The 20,364-nt window shown below is 41.5% G+C and overlaps 1 protein-coding gene across 2 annotated transcripts in view; it reads right to left on the bottom strand.

Moving 5' to 3' along the window:
• The window catches only part of LOC139576293 (sodium- and chloride-dependent glycine transporter 2-like), a 52,260-nt gene extending 44,135 nt beyond the window's left edge, over positions 1 to 8,125 (bottom strand). The window contains exons 1-8 of one of the 2 annotated variants that reach the window (XM_071402226.1): positions 7,877 to 8,125; positions 6,380 to 6,808; positions 4,949 to 5,096; positions 3,887 to 4,018; positions 3,531 to 3,704; positions 2,129 to 2,279; positions 1,192 to 1,324; positions 830 to 964 (exon numbers count right to left, since the gene is read on the bottom strand). In XM_071402226.1, coding sequence (XP_071258327.1) covers positions 830 to 964; positions 1,192 to 1,324; positions 2,129 to 2,279; positions 3,531 to 3,704; positions 3,887 to 4,018; positions 4,949 to 5,096; positions 6,380 to 6,808; positions 7,877 to 7,879 — 1,305 coding nt within the window. In that variant the 5' untranslated portion in view covers positions 7,880 to 8,125. Of the gene's footprint in view, positions 1 to 829; positions 965 to 1,191; positions 1,325 to 2,128; positions 2,280 to 3,530; positions 3,705 to 3,886; positions 4,019 to 4,948; positions 5,097 to 6,379; positions 6,818 to 7,876 lie in introns of those variants that run through there. The other variant, XM_071402225.1, reaches the window with a different exon arrangement.
• Between the last annotated feature and the right edge of the window lie 12,239 nt (positions 8,126 to 20,364).

Raw genomic sequence — 20,364 nt, 5'->3', positions numbered from 1 at the left:
AGAGATGTCCTGTGGTCTAATGAAACAAAAATAGAACTGTTTGGCCATAATGACCATTGTTAAGTTTGGAGGATAAAGGGGGAGGCTTGCAAGCCGAAGAACACCATCCCAACCGTGAAGAACAGGGGTGGCAGCCTCATGTTGTGGGGGTGCTTTGCTGCAGGAGTGACTGGTGCACTTCACAAAACAGATGTGGATGATATGAAAATGATGTGGATATATTGAAGCAACATCTCAAGACATCAGTCAGGAAGTTAAAGCTTGGTCGTAAATGGGTCTTCCAAATGGACAATGACCCCAAGCATATTTCCAAAGTTGTGGCAAAATGGATTAAGGACAACAAAGTGAAGGTATTGGAGTGGCCATCACAAGCCCTGACCTCAATCCTGTAGAAAATGTGTGGGCAGAACTGAAAAAGCATGTGCGAGCAAGGAGGCCTACAAACCTGACTCAGTTACACCAGCTCTGTCAGGAGGAATGGGCCAAAATTCACCCAACTTATTGTGGGAAGCTTGTGGGAGGCTTCCCAAAACGTTTGACCCAAGTTAAACAATGTAAAGGCAATGCTACCAAATACTAATTGAGTGTATGTAAACTTCTGATCCACTGGGAATGTGATGAAAGAAATAAAAGCTGAAATAAATCATTCTCTCTCTACTATTATTCTGACATTTCACATTCTTAAAATAAAGTGGTGATCCTAACTGACCTAAGACAGGGAATTTTTACTAGGATTAAATGTCAGGAATTGTGAAAAACTGAGTTTAAATGTATTTGGCTAAGGTGTATGTAAACGTCCGACTTCAACTGTTAGTGTGTGTATGTATACCTTAGCATCATTGAGTTTCTCCCACTTGGGTGTGATGAAGTAGAGGATGCCGTCACCAGCCCCTGGGAGGGTCACTCCTCTGAACAACAGAATGACCAGAACCACATAGGGGAACGTAGCTGTGAAATACACCACCTCGGAGAGGGGAGAGGAAGAACGAAACGAAGGGAGAGTTAGCAGGTTTTGTGATAAGTGCACTGATTCAACACTTTTAGTTCAAGAACAAACCCTCTAGAGGGCAACATGACATAATAATTCACAGAACTACAAACTTTATTTGATGGTTCTGGGATTTCACAGGGGGAAATTATTCAAATCCAAAGGAGGTACCACGTCAGCAGAGAGTGAGAGATTTCTCTTACTTTCCCTGATGACTTGATTCCTTTGGCCAGGGAGAGGTAGACTATCAACCAGGCCAGCAACAGGCAGCCTGCGAGGGGCCAGCGGATGTCTCCAGGGTACTCTATCCCTTTGGAGATGTGCAAGACATTGTACCTATGGGACACACGCACGCACACACACACACACACACACACACACACACACACACACACACACACACACACACACACACACACACACACACACACACACACACACACACACACACACACACACACACACACACACACACACACAGAGACAAAGAGAGAGCCAGAGAGAGAGAGCCAGAGAGAGAGAGCCAGAGAGAGAGAGAGAGCCAAAGAGAGAGAGAGCCAGAGAGAGAGAGAGCCAAAGAGAGAGCCAGAGAGAAAGAGCCAGAGAGAGAGAGAGAGAGAGAGAGACAAAGAGCAAAGAGCCAGAGAGAGAGAGAGAGAGAGAGAGAGAGAGAGAGAGAGAGAGAGAGAGAGAGAGAGAGAGAGAGAGAGAGAGAGAGAGAGAGAGAGAGAGAGAGAGAGACATAGAGAGAGCCAGAGAGAGCCAGAGAGAGAAATATAAAACAGTTATTTCAGATCTGACATGTATTATTCCTTCATATCAATCAATAGCGGGAAACAATTGTGTCTATATAGCCCACTAACTGTGGCCTAATTATGTTAGAAAGGAAACCAACATTTACAGTATAGTATGAGAAATCACAAGTATCCTCAGCCAGCAGGCCTACTTCAAACATAGAACCTCTCTGTAACTCTGATGCAAGTTATTATCTTTATTACATTTTTTTGACTATATTTTCATTTAATACTTTTTTAGCTATTTTATTGTTTGCGAGGAGAGCTTGCAAGTATGCATTTAATTATACGGTGTACACTACACTGTATCCTGTGCATATGACAAATCAACTTTGATTTGACTTACTTGAAGTACTCCTCGCTGGGGCTGACGTACGTTTTGTTATCCGGAGAGGTCATGTTAACCAGTTTGGTCAGGTTTCCAATGGCTTGAGCCGACAGACAGAACGAGCTGTTCTTTACAGAGGTGACGTTTTTATCATGGAGGATGCACGTGTCTGTCACAACCAGAAACCAACACATGTCAACCAGGACAGACAAGACAGATTTACAAGCTGGTTTAAAAACTGTATCAACTTTCAGTTTTCTCAGGTGGGATGGTATAATGTAGAATAGATACTTGCCCAGCACACTGGTTCATACACCCAAAACAGTGATCTCTGCCATGCTTTACATATTACTGTTCTTTACATACTGTACTTGATACCCATTAAAGGAAATGTCCTCTATTCTCAGATGAAAGCCATTCATCCACTGTATGGATGAAGCATGTTTATTTATTTATCTATATATGTAATGGTTATTTGTCATTTAACAGAACTGTAAATACAAATTGTGCTTATTATGAAATAACCTTTTTCCCAATATTTTTTTAAGGTTATATCAAATGTAGCCTAGACTTAGAATACACATAGAAACGTTCAGCATGTTTGACAGAGTAGATCTAGTTTCGCTTTGTATGATGATCATGAGTTTGTTGTATTACCAATGCAAGCTACGGGTTGACACAAGCATCAATGCTATTCAAGGATACAGAGACGACAGTTACTGTAACTCTTACTATGACCAAGAGAGGGCAGTCTGGCGCACACTGCGGCACTGCAGCAACTCCACTACTTGTAAATGTGTCAAGCAAGCAACTTTTGTGCTGAATTCACTGAAATGCAATAGACAAAAATTGCATTTTCTTAATCAAATTTCGATCCCCCCCCCCCCCCCCCCATGCAACTGGGAGAAAAATATCCGGTCATACTGCGAGCCATTCTTTTATCAATTTATCTTATTTTTTTTAATGAATTGTAACCCAATGTAACCTAAAAACAATTACTCATAATTGCACAAATGCAAAAACGAATTTGTCTACTGAGCCTACACCTTAATCTTTAAAATACACATTTTGCATAACTGCTTTTTGCTCATGATATAGATTAGATTACAATAAAGATTACAAAAATATCACACATTTGTAGCCTACACACAGTTGAAAAAAGAACTTGAGACCCACAGAATAAATATAAAAATCAATACAATAAACCTAGTAAGCAAAAGTAGCACTTTTGGATGTATATGAAACTAGAAAACAATGCTTAAAATAACCCGCCACTCTACACTATAGGGCAGGTTACAGGCAAAGACCTTAGCTGAGGAGTGCGTTGCGCATTGCGCAATGGTGAGGGGGTGCTTAGGTGTATATGTGTGTGCGCATGCATGAGAGTGTGTGTGTGCGTTCTGGCGCATTGTGGTCTTACCTAAGAGAAGCATGTCTTTGTCCTTACAGTCCAACGTGTTCCACTCGTTCTTACAGTTAGCCCATGGCAGTGAGCCCTTCAACGAAGCGAACAGGTAGTACAGTGTCCAGCACATAATAATGTTATAGTATATGGCTATCAAGACAGATATTATCAACATGGCAATCCCGCAACCTAAAATAAATAAATGAGACGAAATATGTAAATTACTCTTAAGCAGGCAGAGGAGCTTGATCAAAAGTAATTATATCATAATAAGTAGTTTTCATTTTTTTCTCCTGAAGTTAGTGTATGTTACTAGTTTTAAATACGTGACTTTATGAGTTTGGATCGCAGGCTGTATATGCGTAGTTTACCTTGTAGAGCCGGGATGGCTTTCCAGACGGACACGGGGCCCTGGCTGGCAAACTGACCCAGGGAAACCTCCAATAAAAAGATAGGGATCCCGGCGAGGCACAACATTATAAGGTAGGGGATCAAAAAAGCACCTGTACACACAGGGAAACGGGGAAGCATTTCAAAGTAGCGCACAGGTACAAGTGAAAAGAGATTACTCAAACTTGGCTAACGTGGTTTAAAAAGAAGGCTATAACAGACTTAATTCGACTGCCTTTCTCGTGGAATAAAGAGATTATGTATGGCGGGTAATAATGAAATAAATGTGACATATCTAAATGGGTTATACTTATTTGCTTCCCTTACATCTAGCCTAATTAGTTGTATAAGGTAGCTAGAATAGAATAATGCATAGTGTAGACCAAACTAGATTGAAATGAAGATAGGCCTAGTAATAATAAAAAAATATATACATAATATTTTGTTTACAGAAGTTATTAACAATCATAAAGCCTAAATAATTTAACTAAAATCCACGAAAAAGTGTAGGCTCTTAGACGCTGAAAAATAACGCTAGCTAAGGCGCGTTCTATAACTGTTTGGAAAACGTGTCATAATAAAAAGTCGCCTATTCCTTTAGAGAAGAAAAGGCAGTCAAAAAGTTAAGTGAAGAATGTGTTTTTTTCCCGACACTAATTTCAACTACAATGATATAGCCTAGCAAGTGAATGAATTAAAGTGATGTATTTTCGTTTGATAATGTTAAAACACATTAAGCATACTGGTGTTTAAACAATGGCAAAACAACAATACAAATCATCCAGGATAAAAACACAATTAAGTCCACTTACTCCCATTTTGTTCCTCGAAATTTAATTACATCGTCAATTTCGTTCATATCAATTATGCGTGATGTCAAACATATACATCTATCATTGTGGAGCAATGGAATATCTCATTAAAATAACATTGATCAGTTTTGGAATCAGCGTTATTTCTTTTCCGCATTTAGGTGCTTTTGCATTTACAACTTTAGTGACATTTGCAGTGCAGGTACATTCTCAACTCAACACTCTCCTTACCTCCACCATTTTGGAAGGCAAGGTATGGAAACCTCCACACGTTTCCCAGTCCCACGGCATAGCCAACCATGGACAGGATGAAATCCAATTTATTAGTCCAGTTACCCCTGGCCTTATTCTCATCTCCACTCTCGTCATCGTCTTCCACCTGGGAAAATCAGTGGATTTTAATGCTAGGTTTCATGTACATTAAGTAACCATATAGGACTTACATTTAGTATAGCCAATCATTAAAACGTCTCAGATCCCAAACCTCCTGCCTTACTGGGCGAAGGATTCGTTTCTTTATTCGATCTATCAAATTAGCCACAAGTATAGGCTATTTGGAACAGTCAGAACATACGAATTACAACCCGCTTCAACACACATAATAATCTCGGGAACAACACTCTTTGATTGATGTGAGCATTTTAAAACGTGACAGGACAAATTCATATGAATATTCATAAATACAGATAATTCCAATTTCCTTTTTTCTGATTCCCCGCCAATAGGGGTAGAGGGAGAATGGACCAAGCTTATCAATGGAACACTGTCAGGCTGGCGCGCGGGAGGAAGAGGAGAGAGAAGAGGAGAGTGGCGAGGAATGCCCTCGCGGGGATTGTAACAATGGGCAGAATCCGCAGCCTTATGTAACCCATTACCGAGCGCTGTCATGGGTTTACCGAGACCAATCCCGAGAGAGCATGACGCGGGGTTTCTATCCCTCTTTCTATCTATACCTGACACACCGAGCAGCGTAGTGCGGGGGATATACCATTACTGTATGCTGATGCACAAACAGCCATTTTACAGTAGGCCTATTCCTTTATCTCACTGCATTCAAAAGATTCCGTCCATTCAGCACTTTCACGACGCCGTTTTAGACCAACTTTTGTTGACAGAATTTAATCAAATAGGTAGCCTACTCTAGCCTAAGGCAGAGGGTCAGAACATCGAAATAGATAGCCTACCTTTTCCGTTCTATATTTTGATCATTTGCCACAATAACTGGGAATTCTTCTAAACTATTGTATTGGTGAATTCTAACCCTGATTCATATACAATTGTAACCTCTGGTCACTGCATCTGGCCATTGCAAATGGAAACTCACTTGAATAGGCTATATAGCTCATATTCTCTCAAATCACCCCTCAGCAGCAGTCTCCAGTGCCGGACTAATCTCAGAAGGAGTCCCATGGGACCGTAATTACAACTTCTCCTCAGCCGCAGCATGTCACCCCCACCTCGGCTTCCTTATCCGTGAACGACCCGATAACACCACAGCCAATTCCCTATCCTAATAGGCAATACAGGTTGCATGTCAGATAGATCACCACTCACTCCAAACCACGGTTCGTCTTGTAGTCCACCCCACCCCCTAAACTCTCCTGACCCCGGTTGTTTGGACGATCCTCCCCGTATCGAAACAATTCGTTTGAGCCCACTTACCCCCGTCACGGCGCCGGGCTGAACAGACGTGTTGCCATCTGCGCCCAGAATGATGGTGGTCTGGCTCATGGTGGTCCAGTTGCCCGATGCATTGTTTTGATCCCCGGTGGCCCTAAGCGGGTCCCCGTACTGGACAGGGATATCCCGGGCAGCCGAGTTCGCAGCCACGGATCCAGGCACCGGCAGAGCGGCGTTTTTAAACGTCCCATAGACTTTGACTTCTCCCGATTCTCCTGGTTTATTTTCCGTGGGACAGAAAGTTTTGCTCTCGTTGGATTGTGATGGCTGGGGGGCCGGGTATGCTGCGGACGTTTGGTTAAAGGCATTATCCGGTTTGTTTGCTGAAACTCCCTCCGGCTGGTGCAACGGGTTAAAACCGGTAGGAGCATTGGCCGGCTGTTTGGCCATCTCTCTCTGGTCGGAGAAATCCTGCAACATGTAATTTACAGATGAAGCTCTTCACACAAGACAAGGGGTAAAAAAAATCATATAAAAGGCTAGACAAACAGAAACACTTTAAGATGCATTTGCCAGCTCAGTGTTAGCACTAATAGGCTATGAATTGAGAATTAGATTATTTTAGCGCTATTATTTTCAAATCAAAAATATGGGCTAATCACCTACAATAAAAATACAGCAGCGGTGGGTGTTTCTGCAGTATTTTAAAAGCCCTTTGTTGCATGTTTTGGCTCCGCAGCTCTGGGCTTCAGATCACAGTCTGCGGGGGTTTGCCTCTCCTGTTCGCTGTTACTGCGAGATTCTTTAATTTTACGCCCCATTTCCCCCATGTCATTCAGCTCCACACAGCCACTGATTTTTATGGGCAATAGACAAGCTGCCGGGCTCTTGACAGCTCCCCTCTCCCTGGCAGGCATGTATGATCACCGGCATCAGGCTACATCTCTGAGAGGACCCGGGCGTGCAGAAATACAAATTACTATCTCCGCATATATATCCTAACCAAGAGGAAACAAAGCAATGTAAGAGAGCGCGGGATTTCTAAACACAAACATGCTACATTTAGGTTGAAGTTTAAAAAAAGGGGATGGTTATTTAGTCACGTTTCTGCGTGTTTTGTCTACCACCTTGCATATAGTCTATAAAAAGGACATTATCTGATTTCGTTTTTCTTAAACTGAAAACAAATCCATTCAATACAAATAGCCCTACTTGAATGGAAAAGATCGAACGAAACAAGAGTTTTTTGTTGTTGATTGAACTGAATGCATCTTTTGCTCAGAGATTGCCATGTGAACGCAAGTTGTGAAAAGTTTCCGTGTGTGGAGCGCAGCGCTATGCAGCTCGATTTCAGTACCATGGACAGCGCACAACTCGGCTACTCAATACAGCCCATTATCCAGCATGCAGTTTGAATAAATGAAAATATTTCCACAAAACGAAGTAAGGCTGGCTTCAACCATTTAGATAAATAAGATAACTTGTATGACAAATGTAATGTAGAATGAAGAAAACAAACAAAGTATGTAGCCTACTCACCATTTGTGAAGAGGCTTTTAAGACGTGCTGAGGCTGAAAGGCTGAAAAACAGCTGTAAAGAGAACTGGAAGGTGTAGTAGTGGATTTGGCTGTGCTTAGTGCAAAGCTTTCTATACCTCACTGGGAAATATTGGGTTTGCGTCAGTGCGGAGCAAGGTGCCCTTCGCTTGACATTTTCTTGATAATAAGAGTTTGATAAATCATTGGCCTTGGATTCTTATTTTTAAAGCTACACCGGGCGAAGACGCGCGGGAACGTGCGCATGGTTGTTCACGCACATGTCGCTCAGTGTGTGCGTGCTTGGACTGACTCATTCACCAGCTGATTAATAATACCCTTTTCTCGAGGGGATGTGTAAGTACACACGAGCTAGGGAGGATTTGCATGTAGGCCTAGATGACATTTTGGGGGATGAGAACGCATGCAGCACGTCAATTCGTGAGAGAACATGTACCATTTGTGGGAGAGAAGATTACATTGATTGGGAAACTATTTCGTTAGATGGTTAGTATGGTTTCTATTGTGTTGTAAGTATGCCTACTTTGCGTAAATGCTATTGAACATTTCTTAAGAAAGTAATATGTTGAAAACACTGAAAACGTAACTTAACATCTAGCATCATATATGACTTATTTCGCCTATATTTTAATATAAGGATCACATATAATTATATAGACTACGACATATGATTATCAATTTTAAAAGCAGATATTTCGTTTCCATATGTGTGTCAGTAAATGTTTTGCACAGACTATACAGTTTGGGCTATACTTTATATTTATAAAATATTATAAATATCCACCATAACAATTATTTACACCATTTTCCTTGTACAAATATTTGTGAAGTGTGTCATGACAAAAACTGCAGACTGCTGCAAAGTCTTTTTTTTTTTAAAGCCTCCAGGCTATATATAGACTTTACTACGCTTCAAGGAATTTAAGCACACATGCGATATACGGCTATACGTGTCTGTGTGCGTCACCGAAACAAGCACAGCTACTCATTTGTTAACCTCTTACGCAAAAAGGACACTTAAAAAAAAAAACACGTGGTCATTGAGGCTTTGGCTACATTGGAGGCTTTGGAACTTTCCCAGTACCACAAATAGCATGCCCTAAAATACTGCATTGCGCACGGCATTGTTCAGCTTTCTCTTCTCTGTTAACGAAATGGCCCCCTAATTCAAAATTGGTTCATTCTCGTGGGCAAACAATCCCATGAGCATCCTATTTTGTTGTTATTTAGGCAACCGTTATGCAACCAACCCAAACCCTTAAGAAAGATACACAAATAATCCGAATAACACAACCCCGCAGAAACGGTCCAGCGACCTCGCAGTGTCTTTAAACGAGCTCGTCACTGTAGCCCGCGTACCTTATTAAATGTGCGATAAACACCTGCAATGCTTGCTGCGCCCGTGTGGCCCGCGCCCCTCGTAAATCTGGGCCTCTACAGATAAGGGCCTCGCGCTGCTAAATTAGCTGGCTGCTCCAAGGTTTAATTACTTTGTCAACAGAGAATAATTGTAATTGATTTCTGCTCCTCTTTCCTTGTACTTCTCACACCTTCCGCAAGACACAGAATGGGAGAGGGCAGGAGACAGACTACTCTTAGAAGAAAAGGTTATTCGACGATCCTTTTGAGTTGCCACTGTGGGGGAACCTTTTTTGAAATGCAGGGTTCCCCGAGGAACCTTTTTGAAAATGTTCTTTGAAGAACCTTTTTGAAAACGTCCTTCAAGGAACCTCTTTAGGAGGCATGTTTTTTTTTTTTTTTAACCCTTTAATTATTAACGCTATTTAGCAATAATAATAATAGCCTAATAACAATAATCTATAAGCACACAACATCCATGGGTAATTTAAGATTTGTCAAAAGTATATACATATGTTATTGACATTTTAATTAGGTATATTAAACATGAAACAACAATAACACATTTGAAAACAATACATCCAAAACAAAACAACAAGCTCATACTTTGGAGTAAACACTTTTTTAAATGAATGGACATTATCCATATATTCCATAGATATTATATTTTGAAAGCTTAAGATATTGAAGTGGGCCTGACCTTACTTTAATGCTACACCACACACATGCGATTTGATTCGTGCTCATCCATTATTTACCCTACTCCACACAAGAAGACACATACATTTGCACAGGAGGTGTGATAGCAAAGTATGCTATAGTCAAAGCTCAGATTTAAACCAATTACATAACCGTTGGTTACCAACCACCACAGACAGATGAAGGCATGGAGTTCCATAGTCTGGGTGGTGCCCTGGAGAACACCCTGTTGCCAAAATGTTGGGTTGGATTTGGGGATGATGATATCAGAGGAGGCTGGTGGTGGGAGGAGCTATAGGAGGAGGGGCTCATTTCTGGCCTCCGCTGAAGGCCCAGCGCTCTTTCTTGCCTTATCTTTTGGCTGAAACATTTGGTGAACAATGTCTGTAAGAAAACATTGTTTGAAGTAGTGACCTTTCAGATAAACTGTAAGCTAGACAAGTCATAGAAATCAAGTGGTGTTTGCATGTATTTGCGCTATTGTTAAAGTTTTGTTGGTGACCTGGTATGCAGAAATCACTGAGCGGAGCTATAATTCTATAATGCAACATACAGTGCCTTCAGAAAGTATTCACACCCCTTAACTTTTTCCACATTTTGTCATGTTACAGCCTACATTTAAAATGTATTAAATTGTGATGTTGTGTCACTGATCTACACACAATACCCCATAAGTTTTATTTGTAGAACATTTTAGAAATTAATAAAAAATGTAACGCTGAAATGTCTAGTCATTAAGTATTCAACCTGTTTCTGCTTAACAAATTGCATAATACGTTGCATGGACTCATTCCATGTTCAATAATAGTGGTTAACATTATTTCTTAATGACTATCCCATCTCTGTACCCTACACATACAGATAAAGGTCCCTCAATCAAGTAGTGAATTTCAAGCACAGATTTCAACCACAAAGACCAGGGAGGCTTTTCAATGCCTCGCAAAGAAAGGCAACGATTTGTAAATGTGTAAAAAAAAAAAAAAGCTGATGCTGAATAATATCCCTTTGAGCATGGTGAAGTTATTAATTAAGCTTTGGATGGTGTATCAATACACCCAGTCACAACAAAGATACAGGTGTCCTTCCTTACTCAGTTGCCAGAGAGGCTGGAAACTGCTCAGGGATTTCACAATGAGGCCAATGGTGATTTTAAAACAGTTAGAGTTTAATCGTTGTGATATGAGAAAACTGAGGACGGATCAACAACACTGTAGTTACTCCACAATACTAACCTAAAAAACTGAGTGAAAAGAAGGAAGCCGGTACAGAATAAAAATAAACATACATATTGTTTGCAACAAGGCACTTAAGTAATACTGCAAAAAATGTGGCAAAGAAATTAACTTTTTGTCCTGAATACAAAGCGTTAAGTTTGGGGCAAATCCAACACAACACATCATATTTTCAAGCATGGTGGTGGCTGCATGTTATCAGTATGTTTGTCATCAGCAAGGAATAGGGAGTTTTTAGGATAAAAAGAAAGAATACAGCTATAAACACAGGCAAAATCCTAGAGGAAAACCTGGTTCAGTCTGCTTTTCAACAGACACTGTTTCAGCAGGACGACATTGAATGTTCCTGAGTGGCCTACCTTTTTTTTGTTGACTTAAATCATCTTGAAAATCAATGGAAAGACTTGAAAATGGCTGTCTGGCAACTTGCAGAATTTAAAAAATAATAACGGACACAATCCAGGTGTGCAAAGCTCTTAGAATCATCCAAAAAGAGTCACAGCTGTAATCGCCGCCAAGGTTGCTTCTACAATGTATTGACTCAGGGGTGTGAACACTTATGCAAATTAGATATTTATGTATTTCATTTCCAATAAATTAGCAAACATTTCTAAAAACACTTTTTCACTTTGTCATTATGGGGTATTGTGTGTAGATGGGTGAGATAAAATAATCTATGCAATACATTTTGAATTCAGGCTGTAACACAACAAAATGTGTACTAAGTCAAGGGGTGTGAATACTTACTGAAGGCACTGTACAACCTGTGGAAGTTGTGCTTAGAAAGAAATCCACTCACCCATGGCTCTCAACCCTTGTGCTTTAAGCATAAATGTCGTGCAAGTATCTTTCTGCCGATGGCTCTATACTCCTTGCTGTCCTCTATGTTTGGGAATTTTGAAATGTAGACATGGACTGTCTCCTCTACTAGTTTACTCCACACAGCATCTATTTCTTCCGTTGTCTATCACTCCACACTCACTCACACGCATGCATGCACGCACAAACATTAATTCAACAGATATCAAAATCGTCTCGGTTCTTGTAGCCCTAGTGTCATATGGTGCCATATGGTGCCATTTAGTGGTGTAGTGTGGCCGACTTTGAATGCAGCAACTAATCATTGTCAAATCCATTAGAGGCTAATTCATTGTTTGAATCTATATACTACATCTGGAGTCAATCTGACTTATGGTTCATGAGAAGATTAGCATATGTGCTAACGTGCATCTATAGGTACAGTGCGGCCATATTTAAATGCAGCAACCATTTTTTCTTAGAACCATTAAAGACGGATGTAATGAGACTAAATACAAAATCTGGAGTGAACCTGACGTATGGTTCACGAGGAGAAGATGATTGCAGATGATTCTGAGCGTTAGCGTTACAAATTTAACGAATGATTTGTTCATTTTTTTTTGTTGGGAGATATCAATACCAAATTCAGTGTGGTTCATCTTAGGGATGTCCATGATAGCAATAACAAGTTTCAAGTTGATAGGCCACTGTGGAGTGGATTTACACTGGTTTAAATGGACATGTCTGAGTTTTGATTTGTCAATAACCCTGCCATCTTTAGACCAATCCCTTAGCTTTCAAATTAGAACAAAAAGTGACCAATCTATGCTTGAGTTATTTAACCATGTAAAAAAAATAAAAAAAATACAATAATAATATGTCTTCACAGCTTTGCGGTGAACCCTTAATAAGACCATTTATTCATGGCACAAGTATTGAAAGACGCGGGACACTCAGAAGTGGAAAAATAGCTTTATTAAGCAAAACCAAAGCGGCGACAGTCGCCACCTGATTACAAACCAGCTATCCTTTATTTTTCAGAACTTATGATCTAAGGAAGAGAGTGGAAAAGCATTCTGTTGTCAGCAGAGCTCAATGGAGTATGCAGAGGGGGAGTTTTTGTCAGATTTTTTTTAGGGCAGAAATAAAACTCACTATGATTGTGTCCCAAATGGCACCGTATTCCCTACATAGTGTACTACTTTTGACCAGAGCTTTATGCCATTTGGGATGCAACCTATATGCTGCTAGTAGTAGACCTGCCAATCTGGAAAAAGTGCTTGCTTTTTCTTGTTAAAGGCTGTCATCCGTGCTAGATCAAACAGTGATAGGGTGACACAAAATTATGCAAAAAACACGTTACATTTAGTTTTATTAGGCAAATTTCAATGGGTTAAAGGTCAAACCTGGTGAAAATGGGCACAATGGAAATGAACTCAGCAAAAAAATCAATGTCCTCTCACTGGCAACTGCGTTTATTTTCAGCAAACTTAACATGTGTAAATATTTGTATTAATATAACAATATTCAACAACTGAGACAAACTGAACAAGTTCCACAGACATGTGACTAACAGAAATGGAATAATGTGTCCCTGAACAAAGGGTGGGGGGGGGTCAAAATCAAAAGTAACAGTCAGTATCTGGTGTGGCCACCAGCTGCATTAAGTACTGCAGTGCATCTCCTCCTCATGGACTACACCAGATTTGCCAGTTCTTTCTGTGAGATAATACCCTACTCTTCCACCAAGGCACTTGCAAGTTCCCGGACATTTCTGGGGGGAATGGCCCTAGCACTCACCCTCCGATCCAACAGGTCCCAGATGTGCTCAATGGGATTGAGATCCGGGCTCTTCGCTGGCCATGGCAGAACACTGACATTCCTGTCTTGCAGGAAATCACGCACAGTACGAGCAGTATGGCTAGTGGCATTGTCATGCTGGAGGGTCATGTCAGTATGAGCCTGCAGGAAGGGTACCACATGAGGGAGGAGGTCTTCCCTGTAACGTACAGCGTTGAGATTGCCTGCAATGGCAACAAGCTCAGTCCGATGATGCTGTGACACACCACCCCAGACCATGACGGACCCTGTGTGTTTGTGCCCATAGGCGACATTGTTGCCGGTGATGTCTGGGAAGGACCTGCCTTACAACAGGCCTACAAGCCCCCAGTCCAGCCTCTCTCAGCCTATTGCGGACAGTCTGAGCACTGATGGAGGGATTGCGCGTTCCTGGTGTAACTCGGGCAGTTGTTGTTGCCATCCTGTACCTGTCCCGCAGGTGTGATGTTTGGATGTACCGATCCTGTGCTGGTGTTGTTACACGTGGTCTCCCACTGCGAGGATGATCAGCTGTTCACCCTGTCTCCCTGTAGCGCTGTCTTAGGCATCTCACAGTACGGACATTGCAATTTATTGCCCTGGCTACATCTGCAGTCCTCATGCCTCCTTGCAGCATGCCTAAGGCACGTTCACTCAGATGAGCAGGCGCATCTTTCTTTTGGTGTTTTTCAGTCAGTAGAAAGGCATCTTTAGTGTCCTAAGTTTTCATAACTGTGACCTTAATTGCCTACCATCTGTAAGCTGTTAGTGTCTTAACGACAGTTCCACAGGTGCAAGTTCATTCATTGTTTATGGTTCATAGAACAAGCATGGGAAACAGTGTTTAAACCCTTTACAATGAAGATCTGTGAAGTTATTTGGATTTTTTCAAATTACCTTTGAAAGACAGGGTCCTGAAAAATCCGGGACGTTTCTTTTCTTGCTGAGTTTAGTAATAGATTTTGGTAAAATATCCTGAAATTCTCAACCAATCAGTCAATTATCAAACATAAACACTTGGACTATGGATGTGTTAATAGTTACTTTCATACAGTTATTATGCTTTAAGACATGCAAATATACAGAAAGGATGAACATTCAGATTTTTTCAGGAACAGTACCCACCAAGTACCCTTTTCAGTTGACCTAGACCAGGGCTCTCCAAATCTGTTCCAGGAGAGCCACAGTCCTGTAGGTTTTCACTCCGATCCTAATCTAGCACACCTAGATTCTAATAATTCTAATAATTAGCTGGTTTATAAGCTGAACCAGGTTAGTTACAACTGGGGTTGGAGCGAAAACCTACAGGAGGGTAGCGCTCCAGGAACAGGGTTGGAGACCCCTGACGTAGACACTATGAGAAAACTGCAGGAGACCCCACTGTACCAGGAGAGATTTACCTCGTAAGAACTCAACTTTCTGGGCCAGAGATACTGAAACTGTAATGTAATTTTTCGGGGGTAAAATGTACAAGCATGCAGCCAAATAGGATAGTCACAGATTGTGACCAAAGTTACTGAACATATCAATATAAATCAGGGACGGGCAACTCTAGTCCTCGGGGACCTGGATGGTGTCACACTTTTGCCCCAGCCCAAGCTAACACACCTGACTCCAATAATCAACTAACTCATGATCTTCAGTTTAGAATACAATTAGTTTAATCACCTGTATATGCTAGGAATGGGGATAAAGGCCCTGATGAATTGGGGCTGTTCTGAGGCTTTTCCTAATATATATATACAGTGGGGAGAACAAGTATTTGATACACTGCCGATTTTGCAGGTTTTCCTACTTACAAAGCATGTAGAGGTCTGTAATTTTTATCATAGGTACACTTCAACTGTGAGAGACGGAATCTAAAACAAAAATCCAGAAAATCACATTGTAGGATTTTTAAGTAATTAATTTGCATTTTATTGCATGACATAAGTATTTGATCACCTACCGACCAGTAAGAATTCCGGCTCTCACAGACCTGTTAGTTTTTCTTTAAGAAGCCCACCTGTTCTCCACTCATTACCTGTATTAACTGCACCTGTTTGAGCTCGTTACCTGTATAAAAGACACCTGTCCACACACTCAATCAAACAGACTCCAACCTCTCCACAATGGCCAAGACCAGAGAGATGTGTAAGGACATCAGGGGTAAATTGTAGACCTGCACAAGGCTGGGATGGGCTACAGGACAATAGGCAAGCAGCTTGGTGAGAAGGCAACAACTGTTGGCGCAATTATTAGAAAATAGAAGAAAATAGAAGAAGTTCAAGATGATGGTCAATCACCCTCGGTCTGGGGCTCCATGCAAGATCTCACCTCGTGGGGCATCAATGATCATGAGGAAGGTGAGGGATCAGCCCAGAACTACACGGCAGGACCTGGTCAATGACCTGAAGAGAGCTGGGACCACAGTCTCAAAGAAAACCATTAGTAACACACTACGCCGTCATGGATTAAAATCCCGCAGCGCACACAAGGTCCCCCTGCTCAAGCAGGCGCATGTCCAGGCCCGTCTGAAGTTTGCCAATGACCATCTGGATGATCCAGAGGAGGAATGGGAGAAGGTCATGTGGTCTGATGATTCAAAAATAGAGCTTTTTGGTCTAAACTCCACTCGCCGTGTTTGGAGGAAGAAGAAGGATGAGTACAACCCCAAGAACACCATCCCAACCGTGAAGCATGGAGGTGGAAACATCATTCTTTGGGGATGCTTTTCTGCAAAGGGGACAGGACGACTGCACCGTATTGAGGGGAGGATGGATGGGGCCATGTATTGCGAGATCTTAGCCAACAACCTCCTTCCCTCAGTAAGAGCATTGATGATGGGTCGTGGCTGGGTCTTCCAGCATGACAACGACCCGAAACACACAGCCAGGGCAACTAAGGAGTGGCTCCGTAAGAAGTATCTCAAGGTCCTGGAGTGGCCTAGCCAGTCTCCAGACCTGAACCCAATAGAAAATCTTTGGAGGGAGCTGAAAGTCCGTATTGCCCAGCGACAGCCCCGAAACCTGAAGGATCTGGAGAAGGTCTGTATGGAGGAGTGGGCCAAAATCCCTGCTGCAGTGTGTGCAAACCTGGTCAAGAACTACAGGAAACGTATGATCTCTGTAATTGCAAACAAAGGATTCTGTACCAAATATTAAGTTCTGCTTTTCTGATGTATCAAATACTTATGTCATGCAATAAAATGCTAATTAATTACTTAAAAATCATACAATGTGATTTTCGGGATTTTTGTTTTAGATTCCGTCTCTCACAGTTGAAGTGTACCTATGATAAAAATTACAGACCTCTACATGCTTTTTAAGTAGGAAAATCTGCAAAATCGGCAGTGTATCAAATACTTGTTCTCCCCACTGTATATATATATACAGTCGTGGCCAAACGTTTTGAGAATGACACAAATATTAATTTCCACAAAGTTTGCTGCTTCAGTGTCTTTAGATATTTTTGTCAGATGTTACTATGGAATACTGAAGTATAATTACAAGCATTTCATAAGTGTCAAAGGCTTTTATTGACAATTACATGAAGTTGATGCAAAGAGTCTGTATTTGCAGTGTTGACCATTCTTTTTCAAGACCTCTGCAATCCGCCCTGGCATGCTGTTAATTTACTTCTGTGCCACATCCTGACTGATGGCAGCCCATTCTTGCATAATCAATGCTTGGAGTTTGTCAGAATTTGTGGGTTTTTGTTTGTCCACCCGCCTCTTGAGGATTGACCACAAGTTCTCAATGGGACTAAGGTCTGGGGAGTTCCCTGGCCATGGACCCAAAATATCGAGCCACTTAGTTATCACTTTTGCCTTATGGCAAGGTGCTCCATCATGCTGGAAAAGGCATTGTTCGTCACCAAACTGTTCCTGGATGGTTGGGAGAAGTTGCTCTAGGAGGATGTGTTGGTACCATTCTTTATTCATGGCTGTGTTATAAGGCAAAATTGTGAGTGAGCCCACTCCCTTGGCTGAGAAGCAACCCCACACATGAATGGTCTCAGGATGCTTTACTGTTGGCATGACACAGGGCTGATGGTAGCGCTCACCTTGTCTTCTCCGGACAAGCTTTTTTCCGGATGCCCCAAACAATCAGAAAGGGGATTCATCAGAGAAAATGACTTTACCTCAGTCCTCAGCATTCCAATCCCTGTACCTTTTGCAGAATATCAGTCTGTCCCTGATGTTTTTCCTGGAGAGAATTGGCTTCTTTGCTGCCCTTCTCGACACCAGGCCCTCCTCCCAAAAGTCTTCGCCTCACTGTGCGTGCAGATGCACTCACACCTGCCTGCTGCCATTCCTGAGCAAGCTCTGTACTGGTGGTGCCCCGATCCCGCAGCTGAATCAACTTTAGGAGACGGTCCTGGCGCTTGCTGGACTTTCTTGGGCGCCCTGAAGCATTCTTCACAACAATTGAACCGCTCTCCTTGAAGTTCTTGATGATCCGATAAATGGTTGATTTAGGTGCAATCTTACCGGCAGCAATATCTTTGCCTGTGAAGCCCTTTTTGTGCAAAGCAATGATGACGGAACGTGTTTCCTTGCAGGTAACCATGGTTGACAGAGGAAGAACAATGATTCCAAGCTCCACCCTCCTTTTGAAGCTTCCAGTCTGTTATTCGAACTCAATCAGCACGACAGAGTGATCTCCAGCCTTGTCCTCGTCAACACTCACACCTGTGTTAAAGAGAGAATCACTGACATGATGTCAGCTGGTCCTTTTGTGGCAGGGCTGAAATGCAGTGGAAATGTTTTTTGGGGATTCAGTTCATTTGCATGGCAAAGAGGGACTTTGCAATTAATTGCAATTCATATGATCACTCTTCATAACATTCTGGAGTATGCAAATTGCCATCATACAAACTGAGGCAGCAGACTTTGTGAAAATGTATATTTGTGTCATTCTCAAAACGTTTGGCCACAACTGTACACTGAGTATACCAAAAATTTGGAACACCTTCCTAATATTGAGATGCAAACCCCATCCCCTTTTGCCCTCAGAACAGCCTCAATTCGCCAGGGCATGGACCCTCCAAGTTATCGAAAGCATTCCACAGGGATGCTGGCTCATGTTGACTCTGTTTCCCACAGTTGTGTCAAGTTGGCTGAATGTCCTTTGGGTGGTGGACCATTCTTGATACAAACAGGAAACTGTTGAGTGTGAAAACCGGTGCAACCTGGCACCTACTACCATACCCCTTTCAAAGGCCCTTAAATATTTTGTCACCCTCAATGGCACAAATACACAATCGATGTCTCAATTGTCTGAAGGCTTAAAAATCCTTCTTTAACCTGTCTCTTTCCACTTTATCTACACTGACTGAAGTGGATTTAACAAGTGACATCAATAAAGGATCATAGCTTCACCTGGTCAGTCTATGTCTTGGAAAGAGCAGGTGTTCTTAATGTTTTGTATACTCAGTGTACATTTATTTTATATTCAGTGAATATGGCCGAAATCTATCATTACCTCAAAAATGTCAACTTCAACTGCATTTACACTTGCCCCCTTAGTTCCAATATCTCTACCATAGAATGTCAGATCCTTATTGTTCAGAAGTGTCTTTCTGTGTAGTTTGAAGGGCTCTACACTGTCTGAGAAAGTTATTTTTGTTCGCTAATGCCCAAGTTTGTCCAAAATGATGGAAAATATACTTTTTCTTTGTATATGCATGACTTAAAGCATAATAATTATGACAAAAGTAACAAACATGTTTATTCCATAATCTAAGTATGTACTGTATGTATGCAAATAGTCAGTTTATATTGTCATAGTATGTTCAGTGAATTTGGTCAACATTTGTGACTATCCCATTTGGCTGCTTGTACATTTTATCCCTTAAAAATTACATTATAGTTTCAATATCTCTGGCCCAGAAAGTCACATCCTTACGAGGTGAAGTTCTTCTGGTTGAGTGGGGTCTCCTGCAGTTTTCTCAAAGGGTCTACATCAGTGCTCTTACAACCCTGTTCCTGGAGAACTACCATCATGTAGGTTTTCATTCCAACCCTAATCTAGCACACCGGATTGTAATATTTAGCTGGTTTACAAGATGAATCGGGTTAGTTACAACTGCGGTTGGAGTGAAACCCTACAGGAGGATAGTTCCCCAAGGACAGAGTTGGAGAGCCCTGGCCTACATCATCTGAGAAGGGTAATTGGTGGTGCTACAGACCATAACTGTATCTGAAAACATCAGAATGTTCAACCTTTCTGTATATTTGCATGTCTTAATGCATACAACTGTATGAAAAGTAACTATTAATGTATCCATTCCATAGTCTAAGTGCTTATGTTTGATAATCCACTCAGTTTTGTTGATCATATCAGGATATTTGACCTAAATCTATTTCTATTTCCATTATGCCCATTTTTACCAGATTTGACCATTAACTGATTGACTGCCTTAAAAATCCCAAAATGTGTTTTATCCAGCCTAACTTTGTGTATCAGGAAAAAATGGGAACGTTACAGGAAAGTGTTGACCCTGTGCAAAAGTGAAAAACGTTTCCACAGCCAAGTAGAAACATTTTTGAGAAAATGGCGCTTGCCAAGAAATCAACTCAGA

This window comes from Salvelinus alpinus, chromosome 5, assembly GCF_045679555.1.
Source record: "Salvelinus alpinus chromosome 5, SLU_Salpinus.1, whole genome shotgun sequence".
Classification (NCBI taxonomy): Eukaryota; Metazoa; Chordata; class Actinopteri; order Salmoniformes; family Salmonidae; genus Salvelinus; species Salvelinus alpinus.
Note: the sequence above shows the minus strand (reverse complement) of the source record. Positions and strands in the feature narration are given on the sequence as shown.